The sequence below is a fragment of the Lycium barbarum genome, chromosome 11 (assembly GCF_019175385.1).
Source record: "Lycium barbarum isolate Lr01 chromosome 11, ASM1917538v2, whole genome shotgun sequence".
In the NCBI taxonomy this organism is placed as follows: domain Eukaryota; kingdom Viridiplantae; phylum Streptophyta; class Magnoliopsida; order Solanales; family Solanaceae; genus Lycium; species Lycium barbarum.
The window spans coordinates 36,665,354-36,693,249 of record NC_083347.1 but is presented as its reverse complement, the minus strand read 5'-3'; the positions used below and the strand labels follow the sequence as shown (position 1 = coordinate 36,693,249).

Sequence of the window (27,896 nt, the reverse complement as noted above, 5' to 3'; positions counted from 1 at the left end):
TTTCCCTTTCAGTTTTCACTTTTCGACTTTTACCAAAGGGAATTTTACCTTCGTGTGCCTTGGATACGTTGATCTTCATATCTTCAAACCTTCATATCTTCATATCAGTTTCCTACCCAATCTTCAAACCTTCACTCAAAACCTTCTTATCTTCATAATTCCGAAATGACGAGCAAATCTTCAAAGACTAAAGCTGGTGAGACCTATTCGGCTCCTAAACCAGAGTCACTGCTGACTGACTTTTTTCCTCAAGACTGTTCAACCATCCGGGACTTCAAGGTCGAGAAACCTTCTCAAAAGGGGGATCGAGGTGTCGAAATATCGGCCTATTTGTGCACGATACCCCCGAATAAACTCAAGCAAGTCAAAGAAGATTGCGGGTGAAAAGGTAAGGAGGTCGTTATCCCTGATCAGGATGAAGCCATAACGACCTACGTGGAAGGGTATTTAAGTGTTTATACCTACCCTTTCACTTTCAGCACACTCGACCCTGTGGTGGTCAATTTCTGCAAACGGTACGATTACCCTCGGCCAAATTCACCCGTCATTTTGGAGGATCGTTGTGCTCCTCCGTTATTTTACTTCAAACGTAAACATTCCATTCACGGTGCACCATCTACTCTGGCTATATAGCCCCCGTGTCTTCAAAGGGGGAATGATTAAACTCTCAAAATGAGCCGGAAAAGCGCCCTTCTCTGGTCTGGACAAAGGTAGAGACTGAGGCTGGCAGGGCAGGTTTGTCCGAGTCAGGACAGCGGATCTGATTCCCGCTGACAAATTGTCGTTTCTCGAGAGATAGAACCTAAAGCGTAAGTAACTTTATGTTGGTACGATATGGCCATGTGCCTGCACCTATACTAAACCTTTTATTTGCTCGTGTGTATACAGCGCTTATCCGAACCCTCGGTCCAGTTCCTAACCTTGACCAGTGGATCGGGAAAATCTGTTCCAAACTTACTTATACCGATCGTACCTGGAGACGTTTGTCCCGGTCCCGTTAGGAGGCCGGAACCCACGGTAAGTCCTTCCCTTAGAGCGTCATCCTTTATTCACTACACAATACGCCACGTTAGATAGGTAAGGCCACCAGAATTCAGGGCTAGGAAACTGTCGAGGCCACAGCTGACAAACAAGATATCGAAGCTCCTGATCAGGCAGACCCAGCTGAAAAGAGGAAAAGAAGATCCTCCGAATCTTCTCGAGCTCCTACTCAGGCCAGGAAAAGATCGAGGATCGTTATCCGAGAGACCTCATCGGAAGATGTCTCGGCCCCTGCTTTGGACGCTGAGGTTGTTGGTCAACTATTGGACCATTCTGACGATGATGATCAGCCATTGGGTGGGCATCGTCTTATTGACGAGCTCCTCGAGAATGATCTGACCGGTTATATTGAAATCACTCCACCATTGGTGGAAAGCTCAAGTCGAATTCCGACTGGATCGAGGGGCATCTCGAGGCCGACGGACGCAGGGAGCATAGGGTCGAAGGTCGGGGCATCCGAGCACAATCCTACTCGAAGTATTGAAAAACTTCCAACCGCAGCCGCTGGATCGAAGGCAACTTCCTCGGTATCAAACCCAAAGGTACCTAATATTCCGCCTTTGTACGGTATTGGTTCCGTCCTTCCGATACAAGCTGTGGCCTCATCTGAAATAATAATTTGCATACAGGATTTTTCGCCGTCATTGGTGGATATTCCCGTCGATGTTAAAAAAGCCAAAGGCAAGATGACCGAGGAAAGGGCAGCCGGTCATGAGGGTTATAAAATACCTGAATATGTCGGGTTTTGAGCATTTGTCCATCTCCGTGGACGATCATTTCGGGGTTAATTCCGGTCCTAGGTTAAAGAAACTGTTTCCTACCCCTAGGACCGACCCGATCGAAAGAGGATAATAACTTTCAAGGTGCCGGCCGATATGAACATGCTATCGGGGCCGGTCGGGGTGGCCAGCTATTTGTACCCGCTGGTGTCCCAGGAAGACCGTCGGAAAATAGATGAAGTCAGTGAATCATGCCTTTTCAACGAGGCCCGGCAGGCATTGAACTGGGTAAGTGTTTTTCTTGTGCTCTTTTCATTTAGTTTTAACTTCATGTCTTATTTTACAATCGTCCCTCTTTCTCTTATAGGCCCTCTATCTTCATCATGCCAGCTTTCACTGGCTCAGGCATGAAGTGGGCCGGCTCAAGGAGGAGCTTAAAAGCAAAAGTGAGGAGGTGGACGAGCTCATGGATCTGTATGAGCAGAAATTGCAATACATCTCGTCTCTCCCTGACCTTTCTATCCTGAAGTCGGACTTAACAGTGGCTCGAAACAAAGTTGCCGAGGCTAAGCGGGAGCGTGATCAGTTGGCAGAGAAGGTAAGGGTTTTCGAAATTTTCAATAAATCTTTAACGGCTGATGCTAATTCCCTTCCTTCTCAGGCCCGGGCTTATGTTAGCCAGATCGACCAATTTCGGGCAGAGCTGGATGGGATCAAGCTCGAGTTTAATGTCCTCCACGAAACGACCATCGGCGCTGTGGCCGAACGTGATGTTCTCAGGGAGCAGCTTCGGGCGTCGGTGGAACAAATGAACGGCCTTATCTCATCACTTGCTGCGACCGAAGCTAAACGGGATCGATGAACCGGGTCATCACCGATTTGCAAGCTGAACACGGAAAGGCTCTTGACCATATCTCGGGTTATGATGATATATTAGAGCAGTATAAGGCCAATGTGACTGCTGCCGAAAAGGCCAGTAATTTTCGAGCCAAGTACGAGCGGTGTTTATCCCGAAGGAAAACCCTCGAAGAAGTTCAAGCCACTGGAGTGGACTCATCAGATCTGATTGAGGAAGCCAAGAAGCATGAAGCGGAAGCAAAGGCTCCGTTCGACCCTAAGGATTCGGATATTGACCTCGAGTCAGCCGATGAAGAGACCGAGGGCTCGGGTAAAGATTAGGTTCGGGGCCTTGCGTCCCTTCTTTTGTTTTTACCCTTTTTGTTTTGAGGCCACTAGCCCGAGCCTTTGTAAATCTACTTATATGTATGTATGAATGAAAATCAGAATTTGTATTTTATCTTTGCAAAGTATTCCTCGGTTCAATGTTTGTTCAGTTTATGCCATCATTATAATTTGCCATATTGTTTCGGCTAGGATACAATTCAAGTGGTAATGGCTTGTGATTGGGTTTTAGTTCGTGTTGACTTTAGTCGTTGCTTTATTTATAGTTTGCAAGACAGACCCGATCACGACATTTTTGTGTTTTTAGACCGTGGTCTTTAACCGTTTGGGTTGCAGCTTTTGAGCTTGCATATGTTTTTTAGACCGTAGTCTTTAACTGTTTATGCCATAGCTTTTTAGCATTTGTGTACGTTTTCTATACCGTACTCTTTGACCGTTTAGGCCATAGCCTTTCGGTATTTGGCAACATTGGATCCTTTCGATCGAAGTAAGTTTTTTATTGAAAAATCGGCCAGAAATGCATTCGTAATTGTTGTCGCGGCAAGAACAAACTAAGTGGACACGATTCAATCGATCGTTTGGTCCTTACATCTGATCCTATCGTTCAGGCCTTGGCTTTTACATAGTTATCACTTAACTCATGGTATAATAGTCCCCTAGTATTCGAGTCCGAGGTATGAGGGCTCGAGTACTATTAGCCCAATATATGCAGTCCCTAGTCTCCGGTCTCTGATCGGTATCCTCTATTCGCGTAGCACGCTGTTCAATGCTGCCTCGTTAAAAACCTTGTCGAAAACCCACTTCGGGACAAAATGGTCGAAGGGAAAAAGAGTGCAGCACGTGCTTTCAGTCCTAAGTTTATAGCTTTCCAGTTTCCATTGCGCTGCTCCGGTGTCCCTCGGATTGTATCCCTGCGTGGTCAGATCTAGAGAGAAGATAAACAAAGAGAAGTTATTCACACCTTTAACAGTAATATTGTTTTAAGTGTGCTACATTCCAGTTGTGTTTCAACTGCTGTCCGTCTTCGTTCTCGAGCTAATAAGAGCCTTTCCTGGTTATTCTAGTGACTCGATATGGTCCTTCCCAATTCGGGGCTAGCTTCCCTTCGTGAGGGTTCTTTGCATGAAGTGTGACCTTCCTCAGTACCAAGTCCCCAATCTGAAAGTGCCTGAGGTTGGTCCTCCGATTATAATATTTTTGCATCCTTTATTTTTGTGCGGCTATTCGGATATGAGCAGCTTCCCTCCTTTCATCCACGAGATTCAGACTAGCAGACATTGTTTCATAGTTCAAGTCCTCAGTAGCATACCAGAATCTCAAACTTGGTTCACCAACTTCGACGGGTATTAGGGCCTCGGATCCGTATACGAGGGAAAACGGAGTCTTCCCGGTGCTTGATCTTACCGTTGTGCGATAAGCCCATAAAACCTGGAGCAGAACTTCCTTCCATCGGTGTTTGGAGTCGGCCAGTCTTTTCTTTAAATTCTGCAGTATAGTTTTATTGGTAGATTCAGCCTGGCCATTCGCGCTCTGGTGATACAGGGTGGATAAGATCTTTTTGATCTTGTATTCTTCGAAAAACTTGCTGACCTTGTTGCCTATGAACTGCTTCCCGTTATCACACGCGATTTCCGCGGGTACCCCGAACCGACAGATTATATAGTCATAAATGAAATCAATGACCTCTTTTTCTCTGACTTTCTCGAGTGTCTGTGCTTCAACCCATTTAGAGAAATAGTCAGTCATAATCAAAATAAATTGTGCCTTACCTGGGGCCCATGGCAGAGGGCCTACTATGTCCATACCCCATTTCATGAATGGCCATAGGGAAAGGACTGGATGAAGTTCTTCCCCGGGTTGATGTATTGATGGGGCGTGTTTTTGGCATTCGCTGCATTTTCGAACGAAGGTCTTGGCGTCTTCCCCCATCTCGTTCCAGTAGTATCCTGCTCGGATCAGCTTGCGAACCAATGAATCGGCTCCCGAATGGTTGCCGCAAGTCCCCTCGTGAATTTCCCTTAGAACATAGTCGGTTTCTCCTAGTCCTAAACATCTTGCCAAGGGGACGTGGAACGATCGTCGGTATAACTGGCCATCAACCAAACAAAATCTAGCTGCCTTGGTTTGGTGGGCTCTTGATTCCTTAGCATCGGATAGTAATTTTCCTGTTTGAAGATAATCTATGTATTTGTTCCTCTAGTCCCAGGTGAGGCTAGTCGTGTTTATTTCAGCATGTCCGGTCTCTATGATTGATCTCGTCAATTGAACTACAGCTCCGGAGTTGAACCCGTCCGATTTGATCGAGGATCCCAGATTTGCCAAGGCGTCCGCCTCGTTATTTTGATCCCGGGAAATGTGTTCCAACGTCCATTCCTTGAACCGGCGAAGGACAACCTGAAGTTTCTCCTGGTATCTTCGCATTTGGTCATGCTTGACCTCGAAGGTTCCGTTTGCTTAGTTGACCACCAGGAGAGAATCACATTTGGCCTCTACGACCTCTGCTCCCAAGCTTTTAGCAGCTCTAAACCTGCAATCATAGCCTCATACTCGGCTTCGTTGTTAGTTAAATTAGCCGATCTAATTGACTGTCTTATTACGTCACCCGAGGGAGGTTTGAGAACGATCCCTAACCCGGACCCTTTTACGTTAGACGCACCGTCCGCGTAAAGGGTCCAGATTCCCGTACTAGTCCCCAAGGTAAGAAGCATTTCCTTATCGACCACAGGAATCATGGCCGGTGCAAAATCGGCCACGAAATCCGCCAATATTTAGAATTTAATCGCAGTTCGGGGTTTGTATTTAATATAATACCTGCTAATTTCCACAGCCCATTTTGCTAGGCGGCCTGAGAGCTCGGGTTTATGCATGACATTCCTTAGGGGGTACGACGTTACGACGCATATGGGATGACACTGAAAGTAAGGTTTTAATTTCCTAGATGCACTCAATAAAGCCAAAGCAAGTTTTTCCAAATGTGGGTACCTGGTTTCAGCGTCACCGAGGGTTCTACTTACATAGTAAATCGGGTATTGCGTACCTTTCTCCTCTCGAATAAGGACGCCGCTCACCGCTATCTCGGACATCGCCAAGTACAGGTACAGTTGTTCGTTCGCTTTTGGCGTGTAGAGTAGAGGCGGGTTTGATAAGTACCTTTTGAGTTCTGCTAAGGCCATCTGACATTTGGAAGTCCATGTAAAGTCAGTCTTTTTCTTTAGCAGCGAGAAAAATTGATGACTCTTGTCCGAGGATTTGGAGATGAATCGGCTTAGGGCAGCTATCCGTCCCGTCAACCTTTGCACCCCTTTGATGTCGTTGATCACAGTGATATCTTCAATTGCCTTTATCTTATCCGGGTTGATTTCGATCCCCCTGTTTGATACCATGAATCCGAGAAACTTGCCCGATCCGACTCTGAAAGCATATTTTTCCAGGTTCAGCTTCATGTTGTACTTCCTTAATATACTGAAAGTTTCCTGCAAATATTTCAAGTGGTCCTCTGCTCGCAGGGAATTAACGACCATGTCATCTATATAAACTTCCATGGATTTCCCTATTTGGTGTTCGAACATGCGGTTAACTAAACGCTGATAGGTGGCACCGGCATTTTTTAAGCCGAAGGACATTACATTATAACAATATGTGTCAGACCTAGTTATAAAGGAGGCTTTTTCTCGATCCTCCGGGTCCATTTGTATTTGGTTGTACCCAGAGTAGGCATCGAGGAAACTCAGCATGTCGTGACCCGCAGTAGCGTCGATCATGCGATCGATGCTGGGCAAAGAAAATGAATCCTTCGGGCAGGCTTTATTTAAATCTTTATAATCTACGCACATTCTAAACTTATTCCCCTTTTTAGGCACTACTACAACGTTAGCTAACCAATCTGGGTATTTTACTTCGATCGAAAGGATCCTATATTAAAAAGCTTGGTTACCTCGTCCTTGACGAATACATGTTTTACCTCGGGTTGTGGCCTCCGCTTTTGTTTGACCGGATTGAAACCTGGATCCAGGCTCAACTTGTGTGTCATCACGTCCGGTGGAATACCTGTCATGTCTAAATGGGACCAAGAAAAGCAATCTGAGTTATTTTTAAGGAACTCAATAAAAATCTTCCTAAGCTCGGGCGTTAACCCCATGCCCAGGTATACCTTCTTCTCTGGTAGATGGATGAACAATATGACTTGCTCGAGTTCTTCGACTATGGACTTAGTGGCATCAGAATCATCGGGCACCACGAATGTTCTTGGCACCCCGAATTTTAACTCCTCGTCTGGTGTGTCTCCGTTCTGATTTTTCGAAGATTCCGGGATCAGGATCTGTGATTGCTATTTGGCATTCTTCCCTTCGCTCCGATCTAGCGCCTTTATAGTCTTAACAGATTCTTCAATCACGAACATTTCTTTTACGGCCTGCTGTTCATCACAGACGGTTTTGATACCTTCTGGAGTCGAAAATTTCAATACCTGATGCATAGTCGAGGGAATTGCTATTACGAGGTGAATCCACAGTCTGCCCAGCAATGCATTGTATCCCATGACTCCTTCTATCACATAAAATTTGGTCTGCTGCGTAGTTCCTACCATACTGATTGGTAAAGTGATCTCACCCTTCGTCGTTTCGCCTGCCATGTTGAATCCGTTGAGGACCCGTATTGCCGGCACGATCTGATCTAGTAGTCCCAGTTGTTCGATGACTCTCCATCGGATGATATTAGCCGAGCTACCTGGATCAATTAGCACACGTTTAATTCTAAACTTATTGACAAGGACAGATATTACCAGTGCGTCATTATGCAGCTGGGTGATGCCTTCCATGTCCTCGTCATTGAATGTGATGGGGCCATCGGGTCATCGTTCCGGATACGCTTTTCCCTCATTATGGAATTTTTTGTGCATTTTATAACCAGCCCAATGGGAACGTCAGTTCCTCCCATGATCATGTGTATCACCTGTTGAGCCTCTTCCGGCCTATCCTACTTGTTGGAGTACAGGTTTTTAAAATGGGTTTTGCTCGTTCACTTAGGAATTCTCGAAGATGTCCTAAATTGAACAGACGGGCGACCTCCTCTCTGCTGCCGATAATCCTCGGTTCGATGACCGTGAGTATGATGATACTTACAAATAAGACTTTTATCCCTCTTCTCTGGATCAGATTAGATTGGCCTCGGATGTCTTGTTTCTTTGTTTCGGATATCGGCCGCCGCTATGGTTGCTACATTGACGCAAAAGTTGTACTCGGATAACCTTGGAGTTTCTCTGTTTCCCGAGGCTTTATCGACAACATTTCTTTTTATCAGACCACAGCTATTTTGGCCTCGATCATTCCTTCGATCGTTCCTCCTATTATTCTTGCCTGATTCGTTGTTGCGCCCGTTCCCCCTTCGATCGAGCGGGTAAGGCTAGTACCTGTCATATGATGATCTAGAATCCCGATCTACCACTCTCCTCGAGCGATCACTCCCTTTACCGGAATGCCATGATACTGAAGCAGCCCTCAGAATCTTATCATCTTCGACCCTGATCTTCGACTGATACCTGTTGTGTACATCAGCCCAAGCGATCGCCGGGTATTCTATCAGGTTTTGTTTTAGCTCCATAGATGTGATCGAGCTCCTCGAATTGAGCCCCTGGGTGAAAGCCTGAACGGCCCAATCGTTAATAACTGGAGGTAAGTCCATGCGCTCTATTTGGAATCGAGCCACAAACTCGCAGAAGGACTCGTCATCTCGTTGCTTAACGTTGAACAAATCTGATTTTCGAGTTTCGACCTTGATAGCCCAGGCATGGGCCTTAACGAAAGCATCAGCGAGCATGGCAAATGAATCAATCGAGTGCTCGAGCAAGTTATGATACAAATCATAGCTCCCTTTGACAGAGTCTCCCTAAATTTCTTAAGTAGCACTGATTCCCTTTCGTCATCGACGAGATCATTGCCTTTAATTGCGCACGTATACGCAGTCACATGCTTATTTGGGTCCATTGTCCCATTGTACTTCGGATATCGGGCATGCGAAATCTCTTGGGGATTTTCATCAGTGCCGCACTCGGCGAAAATGGCATTTGAACAAATTTTTTCGAATCCGGTCCCTTCAACACTGGTGGAGCCCCCGAAATCTGATCGACCCTCGAGTTGTAGTTCTCCACCTTCTTGTCGTTCTCCTCTATCTTCTTTTCACCGGACTCAACCCGTTTAGTCAATTCTTCGAGCATTCTTATCAATTCGCTGCTTTGCCCGGGGTGGTTCTCGTTACCCCATAGGATGCGTCTTTCCTTCGTATCCAGGGTCTGTTCTGATGGGGCAATATCGGGTGCCTGACCCCAGTTTTGCAATTGTGCTATGATCTCTTGCTAGGCCTGCAACTACGCCATAGCCATGTCTAACTAGTTTTGGAGCTGTTGCAGCATGACTCCATTATTCTCGCCGGCCGGTATGTTACCCACCGATGATCCGACTTGAACAGGATTAACGGGGGGCGCGTTGTTGTTTGGCATGTCCCCGTCATCGTGCTCGTGATGGCTTGGTTCCATTTAGAAGTTGACAGAATGGGAATCCGACATTCTGGTACACCTGAAATCAAACCTTAAAGAACAAGTGAAGAATATCGAGTGTAACCGGAATGTTGTATTGAACCACCACTACTATCTAGGGCCCCACCGTGGGTGCCAAACTGTTTAACCTTAAAATGGAAAACAATTAAATTTATGCGTGATGCCAAAGATATGTGGCTAAGTTCAATTTGCTATTAGACTACAAGGGAAACCAATAAGTGAATAAGGAAACAGATCTAACCAGATGTTAATTAAGTCCAGCCTCGGGTATGAAAACCGAGGTCGATACACTATGCTGAGTACGTATACGATGAATAATAGAAATGAACTCCAGAACAAAAATGGAGGTTAATGCAAGTAATTCTTTTGCTTTTTGATATGAACTCTTTCTTTCTTTCTGTTGCCAACCCCCTACAATGGATGAAAACCTCCTCTTTATATAGTAGAGAAGTCCTAACCCTAATACAATTCTAAAGCAAAGGAAAGAAATCTGTGACAGCTGTTGCCGAGATCATCGCCGAAATATCCGGTTGAGGGCGGATATTTCGGTCTTCTTCTTATGGCAGTTAACTGCCCTTCCTACAACGCCTGGTCCCCAATCCGAATTCGACGCCTCCTTCTCGATGACCTGGTCGGGTCGTACCCGAGCACAACCATTACATCGGGAAACCGAGCATGTCCGTATCCTCGGTTTTACCCGTATACAATAATATCTATATTTGCTGCAAAATTGCATCTAAATTAACATTGTTGTACTGTAGGTTCATGTCTGAAAGTCTACGTTTGTTTTAGTTTTATCACATGTAACCTTAGCATATCACTATTCTTTTAAACAATTGTGCGCAAATTAAATAATAATATTCTAAATAAGAAATTTTTCTACCAATTAGAATTCACTCTAAAAAATTATATGTACATCATTCAACATACATTATATCTCATAAAAATATGGACATAGACCATAATCATAAAGTTTGTACGGTATTTTTTTAAAAGAAATAATTAAACATAGTAATGATTCAGTTATAAACTCAAAAGAATTATATTAAAAAAATCCAAATTATAAGATTGATCACTTGTGAGATTAATGATTCTGAGCCCATAACGTGCGTCAAGTATGCACATATAATATATCCAAATAAAACTCATGTAAGGTCTTCAAAATATACGTAAAACACCCAAAATAATATGTGGCACGTCATTTCTTGCTCCATTGAAATCTGCCTAGAAAATTTTAAAATTTTAAAATTCTGGATTATGTTTTCAAGCAGCCAACTTCTGCACTCCTATCTTCTTCATTCGATATCAAAAATACACAAATAACATATCGTTGGAAAGGTTTTGAAAGGATCTTTCCAGTGATATATAGCTTGCACACATCTGAAGCCTTAAGAGGGAGAAATCGAGCTCGAAAGTCTGGGTGTTCATGCTGAACTTTCAGATTTTTTTTATATTTTCGGGCAGCCAACTTTCGACACTCATACCTTCATTCAAATTCGGAATACAAATAATATATCGTTAGAAAGATATCAAAAATATCTTTACAGTGATACATGACTCGCATATCGTTGAAACCTAAAGAGGGAAAGAAAACAGTTCTCTAATCTGGACGTCCAGATTGTTTTCTGTTTCAGACAACTGATTTTCGATAATCATATCTCCTTCAAAGTTTACAAATAATACATCGCTAGAAAGATCTCAATTTTATTTCCAATAATATAACACTCACATATTGAAGCAGCCAATACAAGCAAATAACATAGTCGAAAATAGGAACATCAATTATATTTTTCACAAATCTTTAGGATGCAACATCTCTTAAATGGAAAATTCATTTTTTTTTCTAACTTTTTAACCATTTAGTGGTGGAAAAAACACATTTATACCATGCTCTGATACTAATTAAGGGGATAAATATTCAGGGATCAATGTGGATTAAGACATACCTTCTCATAAGTTCGATGTGTGTTACCACCATCAATTGCCTTGACGATTTCCTACAATATCACTCATGGAGTCTTGTAGTTTGTCCACAACAACTACACTCTATCAAAAGGGATTGCAGCTCAAAGTGTAATTTTGGAATGACCTCAAGTCATTTTCTTTTATAGTAGAACTTGTGTACATTCTTGCGCTTCGCGCTATTATTACAAGCATTAGTGTATTTATTATTAAATAGTTAAATAAATCCTTTTACAGTTGTTATCTTTTCAAGTAATTTTTTAAAACTTTAAGCTATTGAAAGTTATTTATTTTAATTTTATGTATATTCTAAATATGTAAATGTAACCGAATAAATAACGATCACATCTGTAATAAAAAATTAATGTGTTAACTATTGTACTCCGAATCCAAGCATTCCTTTAATTTACAGATGTAGGGAGTAATGAGAAGAGAATTCTCAAAAGAAATGTTCACATATGTGTGATTGATTTTAATAAAAAATGTGGATACATAGGCCTCCACGTCAATATTCGTTTCCCCTTTTTATTTCTCTCTTGTTTTCTTAATTTTTTTTCTCAATTGTTTGGACGGAAGCATAATTATTCTTATTAGTGTACTTGTTTTCTCGATTTATCTTTTTGGCATTTTATCTTTTAATTTCTGTTGTTGTCCAATATGTCTTTTTCTACAACAAAATTTTAATGAAAAAAATAAGGAAAAACATTTTACGTAGCAAAAGTCATTAGTCCAGCTTATTGACGTTCTCCTATATGTATCAATCATTGCTAAGTCGCTGACGTTAGATCAAGGAGTAGGACTACCTTCAATATATGACGTTTACTTTGTTGGAGTCGTTGGTTTGATAAGCCTTCTCATTTCCTTGCCTAGTCTCATTCAAACATCATAACCAATCCTATTTGAAGAATATAAATTAAGCCCCACGTTAGTGTTTGGGATTTTTGCAAAATTAGCCAAAGTTCATTTTGATAGAATGTTTAGGGAACATTTTAGTGTTCATATGTTTGCCTTCGGATACTACAATCTTCATACAAATAATTTGTCATACACAAAAATAAAATTAATTCAAATGCTATACTAATAGCAAAATTATAACTTAGTAAAAGCGAGCAAACCATTTAAATCTTGAATAAAACTTCCAAATTTAAGATTCTTAGTCGAAGCTTTATCATTCGGTTGCTATCACCTATTTGCTTGGCCAATTTATGTACTGAAGAAAAGAATGTCAAAAGAAGAAAACGCAGATAATACTCAAAATGTGATCTTGGACTGTGTATACATGAATAAAACAGAAAATTAATAAGGAAACTTGTAAATTATCTTGTTGTACACCAAAATAATAAGCACCCGGCGTAGTAGCGACACACTTATAAAATTTCTACCATGTACATGTAATAAAAAGTACAATAAACTTGAAGAAGACTAAAAATAACAATCGGTGAATCCACTTGAGGCACATATAAAGAGATTCAGTTGCATATAAAACTAACAATGAATGTAAACCTCTTATAGTAATTTTTGTACTTTCAATTGTACTAATCAATGTGTCCGAGCCTGCCCCACCGATATATTAAAAAATATTATTTGGGACGGTTGTAGGACTAAACAAGTTGCTTCTGCTCCACGAATATAGGATTCGTACAAAAATATAAGAAAAAACCCTCACTTGAATGAAGACAACAAATTCAAAACAACAATATATGATCAACAAATTCAAAATAACAGTATATGAAAAAAAAAGTATATCATTTGGAAATAAGACATGTATATATATATACACGGAAATAAAGAACTACGTATAGCTGCAAAATCAAGAAAGAAACTTACCACGCCAAAACAAATGCTCCAAAGACAAGTAAGCTACCACAGGGTCAAAATATCCTACTCTGAAATTGAATGTAAGTGGCGGACCTGTTTACCCCAAATTTGGATAATTAATTAAATTTATGGGTGAGGTATAGGATATGTGGTTGAGCCTTAATCTATTTGATAGAGAAAAGAAATATATGAATATGCTACGAAGAAGCAACTGAGAATCAGTGGTTTGCTATAGATTTTGTATCTAGTAATATATGAATATTGTTTGATCGAGCAGATCTAAAGGATGAACACGATAATTCGGACCAAAATCAGATGTTAGAGAGAGAGATTTTATATATTTTTGCTATTACAAAATGTTCTTGATATGAGGAAGCCAACCCCCCAAAAGTGAGACAATGATCCCTATTTATAGTATTGCCCCATGGGCTTCATACAACAAGTGTTTCTGAAAAATAAAGAAAAACTCTGAAATGTATTAGGTTGGATTAGGTTGGTCGTACGTTCTGACACCTGTACGATTGGCAGTTAAACATGGCAGGACGTTATCGACGCGTGGCAATCGCGTCACGGATCTCCCGGACCAACGGCCACGATCTAACGGACTAACGGCCACGATCAACTCGGCTACGGAGAAACCGGACCGAATAATATCCTTCGCTTTCTTCGGATCAAGCACTTCTCCGATCCTGAAAGAAAGCCTTCATGCTCGTGCTAATTTCTTTCTTCCCTCGGACTCCGGTCTTACCGGTTTAGCATATATCCGATTTTTACCGTATACAGATAGTCCCCACACTTTTCGGATCGTAGTTTTATCAGAGTAACGGGAAGTGGATGAATCACGCCTTCATTTCATTTTTCCTCCATTTTATTTTCCTCACTTCACTTTATTCTCTCTTCATTTCGTCACCTCTAATCATCTTCCATCTCAAGTTTGTTGCTGATTTAACCGTTTATCCCCTTTGGTTCATCGCTTGTATTATGAACGGTGGAAGTCTCGGAGGATCACCCTTAAGTAAGCCGGACATGGTTTTGCGGATCTTCCGGCCCTGATACTTGAAGCTAAGAGGGTCGAGAAAGAAGCTAAGAGAGCCCTCGAGACTGACTCCCACGACTCCGAGCTGATAGTGTCCGAACATTCCGAATCCAGCCATACCGCATAGACCAAGGCCTGTACTTAGCCTTTTATTTTTTGCCTTTGTAGGGGTTTCCGGTGTAAAGACCTTTGTATAAATGGAACACGCATTTTTCTTGATTTTCTTTATTCTTTTGTCTGAATGTTTGTTATGACTTTTTTGCCTGATTTATCGATCCGTTTTAAGGACAAGCAGACTCGGAGTCATTATTCCGCCTTGTGCCTGAATTTTGGCTTTTTCTCTTCGTCCGGTACGTTTTGTCCGGGAATTTTGCCCGTGGGACTTATCTTATGCTTTGTGAATTCAGACGTCTCCGAATCACGATGGGCATTTTTAGGGCCGGTATTTTTCGGCTATTTTTTAGGGCTGATTTTTCGGACACCTGAATCTCAGCCTTAGCTAAATTTTGATGTAACAGCCCCCGTTTGAGGCATTAACGACTTTGGCTCAGTTCACTATGACCTTGTTGCCTTTGTCAAATTTCGACCGTCATGCCCGGAATAGGGTATATGAATGAAGCAATGCCGAAATACGGCGATAATCACCGGGGTAAGGTGTTTTAACAAGAAGACATCCGAGATATCGTTATCCGAACTTTCGATGATTTTTGTATTGCAAGTATTTGTACAAGATATGAGAATTTTGTTTCCTTCTGCTTTTGCCGTAGCAAATACTAAATGGACACGATTCATTCTGATCGTTTGGTCCTTGCGCCGAAACCTAATGCAGAAGGTCCGGTCTTGATTTTGTCGTAGCAAATACTGAGTGGACACGATTTATTCTGATCGTTTGGTCCTTACATCGAAACCTAATGTAGAAGGTCCGATCTTGGTTTGTTGCGCTCCTCCGTTTTCCATTAACCGGGATAAACCTCGATGTGGGTATAAGTCCCCTAGTGCTTATCCGAGCCGCAAGATCAGGCAAGCGCTATTAAGCCCCCACTCGTAGGCCGTGACCCCGAGTTTCCGGGCGTTTGTCCTTATCTTTGTCAAGTAACACGTTGTACTTGTTGCCTTATTAAAAACCTTGTCGGAAAACCCATTTTGGGACAAAACCGTACTAAGGAAAAAAGTGCAACACGTGTTTTCAGGCCTAGATTCTAACTTTATCCGGTACTTCCTGCAAAAAAAAGAAAGGTCAATAGAAAAACACGATGAGTCCATACCTTAGCAGTAGTATCTTTTCAGATGAGCCACATGGATTCCCATTGATACGATCCTTTGCCCGTTACCTCGGTTATCTTGTACGGTCCTTCCCAGTTCGGACCCAATTTTCCTTCGTTGGGATTCTTGGTGTTCAAGGTAACTTTCCGAAGCACCAAGTCCCCAATTTGGAAATGTCGAAAACTGACTCTCCGATTGTAGTACCTTTCCATTCTCTGCTTCTGGGCTGCAGTACGGACCAACGCGTTTTCGCGAAGTTCATCCGTGAGATCGAGTTTCACGGCCATGGCCTCCTCGTTTGACTTCTCGGTGGTATACCTGAACCGGAGACTCGGCCCGTATACCACCCCGCCCGGAGAAATGACTCGAGCCATCCCTTAATTTTTCTGACCTGAAGCCTGGTTTTTCCGAATGAGAGTATGGCTGATACCTTTCCTTCGATGATCTGGACTCCGGTTCGTAATTTTTCCTTGGTCTCTCAAAACTTTTGTTCATGTTTACTGGCCCCGGGGGAAGCTCGAGTTGGTCATCCTCCACCCGAATCTTCGGCTCGTATCAGTTATGGACATCTGCCCATGTCACAGCCTCGTATTCCAGCAAGCTTTCCTTTAATTTTAACGAAGCCGTCGAGCTCCGAACATTGAGCCCCTTTGTGAAAGATTGTGCAGCCCATTCCTCCGGAACCGGGGGGAGCTCCATTCGTTCCCTTTGGAACCGGTTGACAAATTCACGCAGTAACTCATCGTCTCTTTGGGCTATACGGAAAATATCCGCCTTCCGAGCCTGCACCTTTTTGGCTCCGGCGTGTGCTTTTATGAACGGATCGGCGAGCATTTCGAAAGAAGTGATTGAATGCTCGGGCAGATGGTCGTACCAAGTCAATTCTCCTTCTGACAGAGTTTCCCCGAACTTTTTTAGCAACACAGATTCGATTTCATCTTCTTCCATATCATTGCCTTTTATAGCGCAGGCGTATGAGATCACGTGTTCGTGAGGGTCCGTTGTACCGTCATATTTTTGAACCTCTTCGGGATCAATTTCGGAGCCGCACTCGGAGGAAAAGGCCTTCTGATGTACCTCTTTGAATCCGGCCCTTTCAAAATAGGCGGAGCCCCCGGGATTTGATCCACCCGAGAGTTGTATGTTTCCACCCTTTTTTCGGTCGAGTCTACCCGCTTCGCCAACGTTTCGAGCATTCTCAGAACCTCGGTGGATGAACCAACTCTGGACCCATTTCTTTCAACCATCCATGCCTCATCTCTTCTGGGTTCAGCAACACCTTTCGCCTTCTCCGGGGTCGTTTTATCTCTTCCGTTTTGCAACTGGGCTATTGTGATTCCCTGTTCAGCAATCGCCGCTCTCTGTTCCTACAACATTTCAAAAATTAAACGTAAGTCAATATTATCATTCGGGGTATCCGGTTCTTTCCGGCCCTGTGTCCGGGACAAAGTAATTGAATTGTGAGTATTTAAAGGGTCAGTGGCCGGCTGGGCAGCATTCTCCTAGTCCACGGTGTTTCGTCGGTTGAGGCTCTTTCTCGAATTAACGGGGTTAGGGTCAGCGGGGTTTGGCAATACTCGTGGCCCGCTGCCTTCATTTTCGGCCACGATCTCGTTGTTGTTGACGTGACCAGATTGCCCACTGTTAGCCATTTGGTACGTTTTTTCAGAGACGAACAGAAGATGTTTTTGGTTTTGATGGGTAAGATAGAGATCAAGATCAAAGACCACTATTATCCTAGCCCCACGGTGGGCGCCAAACTGTTTACCCCAAATTTGGATAATCAATTAAATTTATGGGTGAGGTATAGGATATGTGGTTGAGCCTTAATCTATTTGATAGAGAAAAGAAATATATGAATATGCTACGAAGAAGCAACTGAGAATCAGTGGTTTGCTATAGATTTTGTATCTAGTAATATATGAATATTGTTTGATCGAGCAGATCTAAAGGATGAACACGATAATCCGGACCAAAATCAGATGTTGGAGAGAGAGATTTTATATATTTTTGCTATTACAAAATGTTCTTGATATGAGGAAGCCAACCCTCCAAAAGTGGGACAATGACCCCTATTTATAGTATTGCCCCATGGGCTTCATACAACAAGTGTTTCTGAAAAACTCTGAAATGTATTAGGTTGGATTAGGTTGGTCATACGGTCTGACACCCGTACGATTGGCAGTTAAACATGGCAGGACGTTATCGACGCGTGGCAATCGCGTCACGGATCTCCCGGACCAACGGCCACGATCAACTCGGCTATGGAGAAACCGGACCGAACGATATCCTTCGCTTTCTTCGGATCAAGCACTTCTCCGATCCTGAAAGAAAGCCTTCATGCTCGTGCTAATTTCTTTCTTCCCTCGGACTCCGGTCTTATCGGTTTAGCATATATCCAATTTTTACCGTATACAAGACCCAGGATTCAATGGTCCTGGTTGCTCATCTTAAAATTAACAAAAAATATATTGCTTTGAGTGGATTTGAAGTTGGCTCCTTCAAGGCTTAGCTTAAAGCCTACAACTTTTTTACCAGAGCACCAAGATCTTTTATTATTTACTGGGTGCTATTTATTATTTTATACCAAAATTTCAAATATTTTCTATATATCGACATAGAGTATATGCTACGGTTAATGGGTGCTCGAGCACCAGACAATAGTACATGGGTCCGCCCCTCCATTAGCTAAACATTCCTAGCATAACATATGTATTAATAGTGCACGATACATTGAGGGGTAACATGAAGAAGCATGCACATTTATATACATTAATTATTACGTGTAATTAGAGAATAGTGCTTTCAATCCCCTCATATCCCACTGCTAATGTGCTCAAATTCCACCAGAAATTCCATTTTAATTAAGCCTTAGTTGAAGCGGTTGGTTTTGTGAGAATTTCGAAACGGTGCTGTCCAACATAATTATAGGAGTTAAATGAGTGTTTTTTAGTTTTTTCACACAGGAGATAAATGAGAAAAAATAAGGAAAAAGCTCCCCACCCTCCTCCAGGAAAAAAAAAAAGGAGAAAAAAGATAAATAATATTCTAGGCCATAGAAAGATGTCACATCACCTTGTCTATGCCTAGCTTTATAATATATAGAAAGATAATGTGATCTTTAACCCCACTTATAAAGAGTTCCATACTTTTAACTCCCATTTAATGGCAGAGTTGCATAACTTTTCTCATCTTTATTAGGGAGGTACAACAAATAGACTTACATCATGTTTCATCAATGAACATGTAACTTATCATCCATTATGGTTGTCTTACATCAGTTGTAACATACAAACTAAACGTATAAACATACACTACAGACGAAAACATAACAAATAAAAACCTGTATGCCTTGACTTCACTTACACACACTCTCTCATACTATATACATGTCACAGTGACTACTATCTTGGGATTCTCAACTTAAACTTGCTACTTAAAATAGCATGCTGGGACGGGAATAGCATTGAGCCCCATGTCTTTAACTTGTACTATGGCACCGATCAGACAGAATCCATTATGTTGTAGGAGAACTTTGATAGCAGTTGTGGAACTCCAGCTATTATTGGCCCATATGTCTGCAGAAAATCGCATCGACTGCATTAGCTTGAGTATAACATAACTCAGGTTTTACTTTAATTACAAGGATGACAAGTACAAAAGGCACTAGACAATGCTCCACTCATTTGTAAGAGCCACTGTGGTAAAAGCAAACAGATTGAGTCAAATCACCACACTAATTTTCTATTCATGAATGTTGCCTGAGGTACAGTACCTTGAAATTTTCATGAACTTGGGACAACGGAACAGCAAGAAGCTTAAGGTTCTTCGGTACAATAAATTTGCAACTTTCGGGCAACCTCACTAGAAAGAGTTTCGTGCACTCCTACAGAGAAAGAAAGAAAGTTAAACCTTACTAAAACCAGCAGTGTGCACTCCTACAAAGGGAAGTACTAAGGGTTTCAAGAATTCCTGACAGCAAATGAGATAGATCTCAGACTATTATAACCAAGTACCTTAGCCCTTTTTATATCAGGTGGTGTAAACGGGTAAATCGGTGTTTCAAAGTCAGGTCTCCACCACATCCCCAGGCATTCACCTACCTACGTACACATCAAATAACGAAAGATATATAAGATGCTTAGCCAAAAAGTTAACAAAAAAAATTGAAAACACTATGTCAAATGTTGACATACCTCCCAGCTGTCATCTTTGCTCATGGATAGCATACTTGAGAGCTTACGTCTTAGACATTCAATTTCTGTGTATGTAAACAAGAATAATCCTTCAGCGCTGCAAACTCCCAGCTTCTACAAACTGAGAAAATATATCATCATACCTGATTCACCAGGCCTAACATGACCACCTGGAAGCTTGAACATAAAATTTCGTACTTGCAATAACAGTACATGTGGTTGCTTGAACAATTCAACCTGCAATACAATGTACTGTATATCATACATTTAATAACCACCAAAAAGTGTTCCTTTTATATGCGGTATGTAATTAGGTGGGTAATTGACATTTTGAACGCCAGAAGAATACTAAAGCCATTTATTTGGCAGCTTAATTTGTTTCGGATAGAATTCACACCCCTTATTAAGACCATCCATGAGGACTCCCATGAATAAGTACCGAGATTATTCACTTAATAATCATGGACCAATTTATGGAACTTGAACTATTGGAACATATGTTGGAACTACTTTTAACTAATGTTACCACTATCAAAAAAAAAAAAAAGAAGGAAAACTACAAACTTTTAACTACTCACAGGAAATTTGTTAACGTTGCAGACTTAGAACCTGGAAAGCTCCACAACTGACTGCTGAACTATCTGGATGACTCTACTTATCAGCAGTTTATGAATTAACTAGGGTTCAGTTGCAGAATGCCGTATGGCTCTATTTATTCAGCGCTTTATGAACCAACGAGGCGTAGTTGCAGTATCAAGTTGGTTAATAAAAGACACGGAACAAAATTACATATTCTAACTTCCCCAAAAAAAAAAAAAAAAACTTCAGCCTGGAGGCTTTTACTCATGGATATTAAATCAAAGGAGTAAGGTCTGCATCCTACAATCACACAGTAATTGCAACTCAATTCCAAAATGAGAACCCTAATAATTCAAATTATTTACTCATAGAGGAGAAAGAAGCCAAGGATAAGAGAATACAGCTTCTAGAGCTGGAAACCACGTTTTGTTTTTGAAAAGTTTGGGGGAGCAACGGTAAGGTTGTCTATCTCTGTGTGACCGGTAGGTTACGACTAAGTTGCTCGGACTCGGGTGCGGGTGTCCGATACGGGTGCTGATCTAGAGGTCAAATCTTTCATGATCTAAATTTTTAAGATTCAGGGGTATGGATCCAATACGGATAAGGGTGCAGGGATTCGGCTTAAAATAATTCAAATATCTAAAGTTCAGTTATATGTCTAAATTATGAGACATTATGTGGAAAACTTACAACGTATTCTGAGGAGAATCCCAGAAGGCATAACTTTTCCGCGAAGGGTGCTCGGTTGAACACCCTTGCTTGGCTGTGGCACCGCCACTGTATATCAACCCTTGGGGTGCGACCCTTCCCCTGACCCTACTAAAGTGGATGCTTTGTCCACCGGACTGCCCTTTTTTTTTTTTTTTTTTTAAATCCTTGTGCAGGGGCCATGGTAATATTCTCTGTAACTTCCCAATTCTATTGGACTTTCCCTTCGGCAAAGTAACTGGCCTGCCAAGACAGTTCCTAGTTGCGATTCTATATAACGTTAAAAGTATGAACTAGATACAAAAACAATATTCATAATATTGAATGTATGAGTCAGATGCTAAACTGTGATTTTACGTTTCTAACTTATTCTAAATTTCTAATCTCCTATTAGTACACAATTACTACATATTGATCTATAATGATTCCTTAACAATTCATCATTTTGCAAGCTATATTTATCTTTAAAGGTATCTCAATTGTGCCACCGATCCCGCTGGATCATTTTTTGATTGAAGTACCTTCTTTAGAACAAAGCTCCACAGCGTTGAGGCAAACACCTTAAACCCTTAGTGCTGGCACTAAAGCACGCTTAAGCGAGCAAAACCAGCCTCTGTCGCACTGTGCTTCAGGGCTAAGTATGATGAAGCAGACTTTTAACAACATTGGTGGGCAAATCATGTTTATCATCTCTGCATTTATAAGATTATAAAGGTTCCAGTTCCTAATTTAGAAACCTTCAATTATTTCTAAAATGCGCTTTTAACACTTTTTGGGACGGAAAATAAGAAATAGAGAGATTGGTATTATTCTTTTTATTTTCCTTTTTTATTTTGTGTGAACCATTACGTACCTAAAACTCAATAGTCTGACTAATTTGGATTTCAGTATCTGAAACTCCCGAGTATCTAAGGTTCTCCATACTCAGGTCCCCAAACCTAAGATCTCTGGTTAGGTCATGTTACAGGACATCTAATGGTTAGTTCTTTTCCACTTCTGCGATGGGGAAGTCCTACACGCCGAGATTAAAAGTGATTGAAGATACTTTTGATAAAAAATAGCTGAAACTGAAGACAATTTACTGATAACCTTGTTTGAAATATCTTTACAAGATATAATTCACAAAATTATCAAATTTTACCAGTTAATTTTTTCCCCCTCTGTGCAGCATCCTACCACAACAGTAAATGAAGCATTCCTCCAGCATATGGCATAAGGCCAGAATAACTACCCTCTTCGTCTCAATTTATGTGACGTACCTTCTTTTTTTTAGTATGCCCAAAAAGAATATTATACTCCTCCGATTCAAAATAAGTGTCCACTTAGTTGAAAATACTAACTCCTGCAAAAAAATATTCCCTCTGCACCAATTTATGTGATACTTTTCGCTTTCCCAGATTCAAACTGTATGAACTTTGACTGCCAAATTTGATATATGAAAAGTTGCAACTTATAGTACTTTTCAGGTAGTTTTCATATATATAAATTTTAATCTTAAAATATTGAGTTAATCTAATCCAATTTAGCTTCAAAATTTAGTCAAATTGACTCTCAAAAAGCGAAAAGTATCACATAAATTGGGACGGAAGGAGTAGGTATTTCGACTAAACCACCCCTAATCAAAATTCGGATATTACTACTAACTTGACACATTGGGATCTAGCCATTTAGCATTGGCAAATCTAAAAAAATAAAGTTAATTCCTTCTTGATTACAAAAGTGAACTCTTATTTAGAACCAAAATAAAAGGGCTAAGTGGACACTTATAATGAACCAGAGGGAGTTCTTATTAAGAAATAATTAAACTTGAAGCTTTTCATTTTGACTTAATGAGATAACATATAGTCACACGAATGTCTGTCTTATTTCAGAACAAGAATTTCAAGAACCTTTCTTTCTTTCTTAAACAAAGATAATCAGTCAAACACTGTCACCTAAATTGAGAGTATTGAATTGTGAACAGTACAACTTGTAGTCGAGCCCAAAAAGGAAAAGAGAAAAAGAAAGAAAGGAAGAAACTAACCAAAAGCACAGCTTGTACACAGGTCCTTAGTCCATGAGTATGGTAGCTGAAAATCATAGGATCAAGAAACAAAAATCAATTCCAACAACATACATATATAGAAAAAGTGCAAGTGAAAAAAATAAGAAGAAGAGAGAAAACATACTTCAGTTTCAAGCGTTGAATGCGTTCAGCCAAGGTCTCTTCCTTGCAGTGAAGTGCCTCTTTTGAACCGAAATAGTAATAACTCAATGGGTAAATGTCTAAAACGTTAGCACTGTTTTCATCAGCCATAGTGCCTATGAACTGAGATTGAAAAGACAAGTGTGTGAGAGTGATATTGAGGAGAAGTTGCGAGAGGTGATGACTTTCATCTTATACTCACTCCGTTTCCATTAAATGTGAATTTATTTTTAAAATAGAAAAGGGGTAATTTATTTTAAAACGAATTAAAAAGAAATAGATTCACATGAGTATTAAAGAAGCGAAAAAGTTGGAAGGGAAGAAAGGACGTGGCTGTTCCAGAGAGGGTTGAAGGCTGAAAGCTGAAATGGCAATAAAAAAGGATGAGGTGGCAGTGCTGCCTTCTTCTATTCTAGTTCTAGAAAGAGAAGAGAGTGGAATTTCCCTGGGCTTATTGAGCCTTATATGATTTTTTATTTTTATTTTTAAAAAATCCCCTCCGACGAACTGGTCTTTAACTTTTATCCCTCATATCTGTAGTTTTTAATTTTTATCTTTTCTGCTTATTTAATAAAAATATTCATATCAACTTCACTCAGCATAGTTCTGTAACATTTTTATTTTCGGAAATTAAACTTCTCTCTCGCTCGGCACAAGTTCTATAAGAATTACGTTATGCTGCATAAGTTGTATAGTGTTTTTCAGATTATGTTGAGTGTTGAAAGTTTTACTTTTTTCAGGATCTGATAATACATATGCCAAAGCTAAACGTTACCTATATGCCGAGCGAGATCTAAACTTATGTCTTTTTTCAGATTATGTTGAATGTTGAAAGTTTTATCTTGTCCAGCATAACTTGTGGGATGTTAGGACACATTTACTGAAACTAAATGTAAATTTTGTTGAGTGAAATCTAAATTATGCCCTGCCAATAATGCTTAAGGACAAAAATAAAAGACCACAAATTAAAGGGCAAAAATTAAAGACCACCCTGAAATAGGGATATTTGTGCGAATGACCCCCTTTTTGTACTTTTTTTTGCGTGGATTTCCCTTTGAAGGCATTGGTCCTTAATTTTTGCCCCTTAAATTTTTGGTCTTTAATTTTTTCCTTCAGTTAAAAAAGTGATCGAAAATATCCCGAGGTTTACTCAGTCAAAAATTTAAAAAAAAAATCGCAAGGCAGATGTTGGATTTGCAAGAAAGAGTTTGCCTTCAGGCATAGGCAAAGTCTGCCTTATAAGGTAGAACTCTGTCTTGCGATTCTTTTTTTTTTTTTTTTTGAGTGAACAGGAATTCGAATCCGGAACCCAAAAATTTTAAGGCGAAGCGCAAAAATTAAAGACCAGCAATTTAAGGGGGAAAAATTAAAGATCATCCCCGAGTAAGGTTAATCCTGCAAATTGTCCCTTTTTGTATGATTTAGGCCAGCTTGTTAGACTTGGGCCAGGAATAGCTTGTTGGGTTATTGGCACTTATGTCCCATTTGTGGTGGTCTTTAATTTTTACACCTAATAATAACAACTTTTTCATGGAGCATAAGTTATACTCAGTGCCCTTAAAGAATTTATGTCTGGCTAAGTATAAGTTCAATTGCTAAGTGCAAAAATTAAAGATCAGTCCATTTGAAAGATAAAAATTAAAGACCAATACATTTGAAAGACAGACCGTGCAATTTCTTCTAGCTTGTTAGAGTTGGGCTTTGGACACTGGGTGCCCAGTCCAATTCTTATCTCACACACTAGATGGCCTATGCCTGTGCTGCGCACGGGCCCAACACTTCAGATTATAGTGTATCTATGTATATGTAGTTGTGTTTAATATATATATATATATATATATATATATACTATGTTCAAAATACGATTAATATAACATTGTAGTTTGTGCTCCGTATCTAAAACTTTATTTTATTCGTGTTTGCTAAGAAAATTTATTAATACTTTTTTAAAAAGAAGACTTGTTTAAAAGAAAATTATTTTTCTCTCTTTGAAATAAAATAATAGCAATATTTAAGCATCAGTTGATATTTTCAATTTTAATTCGATTAATTTAAAAGTGTAAAATACTTATTATTTTTTATCAAATTTTGATTTGGATAATTCTAATTCACATTATTAAATTAATTTGATATGTTTGAAACGAAACAAAGTAGAAATTAATTTTCTATTTAAACGAAGAAATGCTATTTTTTAATTTTTAGTAAATATTTTCGATTTAACTCATTTTACTTGTCATGTTGTCTTTTGCATGGGTTTTTAAGGAAACGTGAATCAGAATTATAATTTGACTAATTTATCTTATTCATTAGTAAACATAATAAATAAATGACATGGCGGAATAGCAAATACAACAATTAAATATTTGAAGAAAAGTAATAATGTGAGGTCCATGTTTTTTGCTGTGCAATAATTTCTTTTGTTCTCACTAATGGGTTAATATGCATGTGGCAATGAATCCACTATTATTGACTTGATGGGGATACTTTGGGAATTACATGAATATTGTTTGATTTTTTAGTATATGGGGTGCACATTTTTTTATTTTTTTTTGACGTAGCCTTTTTTTTTTTTAATATGGGTCCATTTTGTTTTTCATGAGTATTTTAAGTATGTTGTTGTACAATAATTTCATTTGCTCCCACTAATGGGTTGATACGCATGTGGCAATGAGTCCAACATTATTGATTTAATTTTTTGATTTTCTAAGCATTTGTTTTTAACATTGTTTGTTTTATTAATATGGGATTCACTTTTTTTTTTTTAATATTGCTTGATTCTGTTAATATGGGGTCCATTTTTTTTTTGCCGTGAGTTTGGATGTGGCAAGTTCCACTTTTTTTTCTTCCTTTTTTTTTATTGCTCGGTGTTATTTAGTATGGGGCCCACCCTTTGTTTTTTAAAGGGACAACGGATGATGAAGCATGGGTCTAAACCCATGCTTTATATAGTTTCTTCTTTTTTTATTTTTATTTTTTATATTGCTTGGTATTGTTTAGTATGGGGCCCACCCTTTTGGACATTATTAGTTTGCACTATTTTTATGCATAATATATATATATACTATGTTCAAAACACGATTGATATAACATTGTAATTTGTGCTCCGTATCTAAAACTTTATTATATTAGTGTTTGCTAAGAATACAAAGTCTGCACTTTTTTTTTTTGACATTATTTATTTTTTTAATATGGGATTCACTTTTTATATATATATATATATATATTGCTTGATTTTGTCTATATGTGATACTATGTTCAAAACACGATTAATATAACATTGTAATTTGTGCTCCGTATTTAAAACTTTATTATATTAGTGTTTGCTACGAATACGCATGGTGTTTAATATGGGGCCCACATTTTTTTTCACATTTATTAGAGTAAGGAAAAAATGAAAAAGTAATTAAATTCTATCTTATTTTAATATATGAGTATTTTAAGTATGTTGCTATACAATAATTTCATTTGCTCCCACTAATGGATTGATACGCATGTGGCAATGAGTCCATCATTATTGATTTAATTGTTTGATTTTCTAAGCATTTGTTTATTAACATTGTTTGTTTTATTAATATGGGATTCACTTTTTTTTTTAATATTGCTTGATTCTGTTAATATAGGATCCGCTTTTTTTTTCCCGTGAGTTTGGATGTGGTGAGTTCCACTTTTTTTTCTTGTTTTTTTTTTATTGCTCGGTGTTATTTAGTATGGGGCCCACCCTTTTTTTTAAGGGACAACGGACGATGAAGCATGGGTCTAAACCCATGCTTTATATAGTTTTTTTTTTTATATTGCTTGGTGTTGTTAGTATGGGGCCCACCCTTTTGGACATTATTAGTTTGCACTATTTTTATGCATATATATATATATATATATATATTACACGATTAATATAACATTGTAGTTTATGCTTCGTATTTAAAACTTTATTATATTAGTGTTTGCTACGAATACGCATGGTGTTTAATATGGGGCCCACATTTTTTTTTAACATTGTTTGTTTTTTTAATATGTGATCCACTTTTTTTTTCCCGTGAGTTTGGATGTGGTGGGTTCCAGTTTTTTTTTTCTTTTTTTAATACTGGTTGGTGTTTAATATGGGGCCCACAATTTTTTTTTAATATTAGTTGTTGTTTAATATATATGGGGCCCAAAATATTATTTTTTTCATGGGGGGCCCCACAACGGACGACGAAAAAGGAGCCCCAACCCGTGCTTCTTAATAGTAGTAACTAGATGGCCTACGCCCGTGCTGCGCACGGGCCCAACACTTTAGATTATAGTGCATCTATGTGTATGTAGTTGTCTTTGAATAGTGATTATATATATATATATACACTATATATTATGTTCAAAACACGATTAATAAAACATTATAATTTGTGTTTCGTATCTAAAATTTTATTATATTAATGTTTGCTACAAATACAAAATCGACAAATTTATTAATATTTTTTAAAAGAGAAAACTTATTTAAAAGGAAACTATTTTCCTCTCTTTGAGATAAAACAATAGCAATATTTAAGCATCAGTTAATACTTTTAATTTTAATTCGATTAATTTAAAGGTGTAAAATACTTGTTATTTTTTATCAAATTTTGATTTGGATAATTCTAATTCAAATTATTAAATTAATTTTACATGTTTAAAACGAAAC

At 39.4% G+C, this 27,896-nt stretch overlaps 1 protein-coding gene and 1 non-coding gene across 2 annotated transcripts; both read right to left on the bottom strand.

The window, feature by feature from the left end:
- Positions 1-18,801: 18,801 nt before the first annotated feature.
- On the bottom strand, positions 18,802-23,653 carry LOC132618611 (pre-mRNA cleavage factor Im 25 kDa subunit 1). Its single transcript, XM_060333642.1, has 7 exons — positions 23,223-23,653; positions 23,078-23,123; positions 19,911-20,004; positions 19,768-19,832; positions 19,588-19,674; positions 19,347-19,457; positions 18,802-19,149 (listed from the first exon to the last, which is right to left on the bottom strand). Exons 1-7 carry the CDS (start codon positions 23,348-23,350, stop codon positions 19,075-19,077), a joined length of 606 nt encoding a protein of 201 aa, XP_060189625.1. The 5' UTR covers positions 23,351-23,653; the 3' UTR covers positions 18,802-19,074.
- Positions 21,186-21,288, bottom strand: LOC132620547 (U6 spliceosomal RNA). Its single transcript, XR_009574990.1, has one exon. It is a non-coding gene; the product is annotated as a U6 spliceosomal RNA (small nuclear RNA).
- Positions 23,654-27,896: the final 4,243 nt, after the last annotated feature.

What these genes read in the sequence shown, in the direction of transcription:
- LOC132618611 (XM_060333642.1), bottom strand. Translation starts at nt 23,350, where the DNA reads ATGGCTGATGAAAACAGTGCTAACGTTTTAGACATTTACCCATTGAGT. An exon ending in GCAAAGATGACAGCTGGGAG is followed by an intron (nt 19,675 to 19,767) that starts GTATGTCAACAT and finishes ATGTGTACGTAG; the next exon opens with GTAGGTGAATGCCTGGGGAT. An exon ending in CTGATATAAAAAGGGCTAAG is followed by an intron (nt 19,458 to 19,587) that starts GTACTTGGTTAT and finishes CTTTCTCTGTAG; the next exon opens with GAGTGCACGAAACTCTTTCT.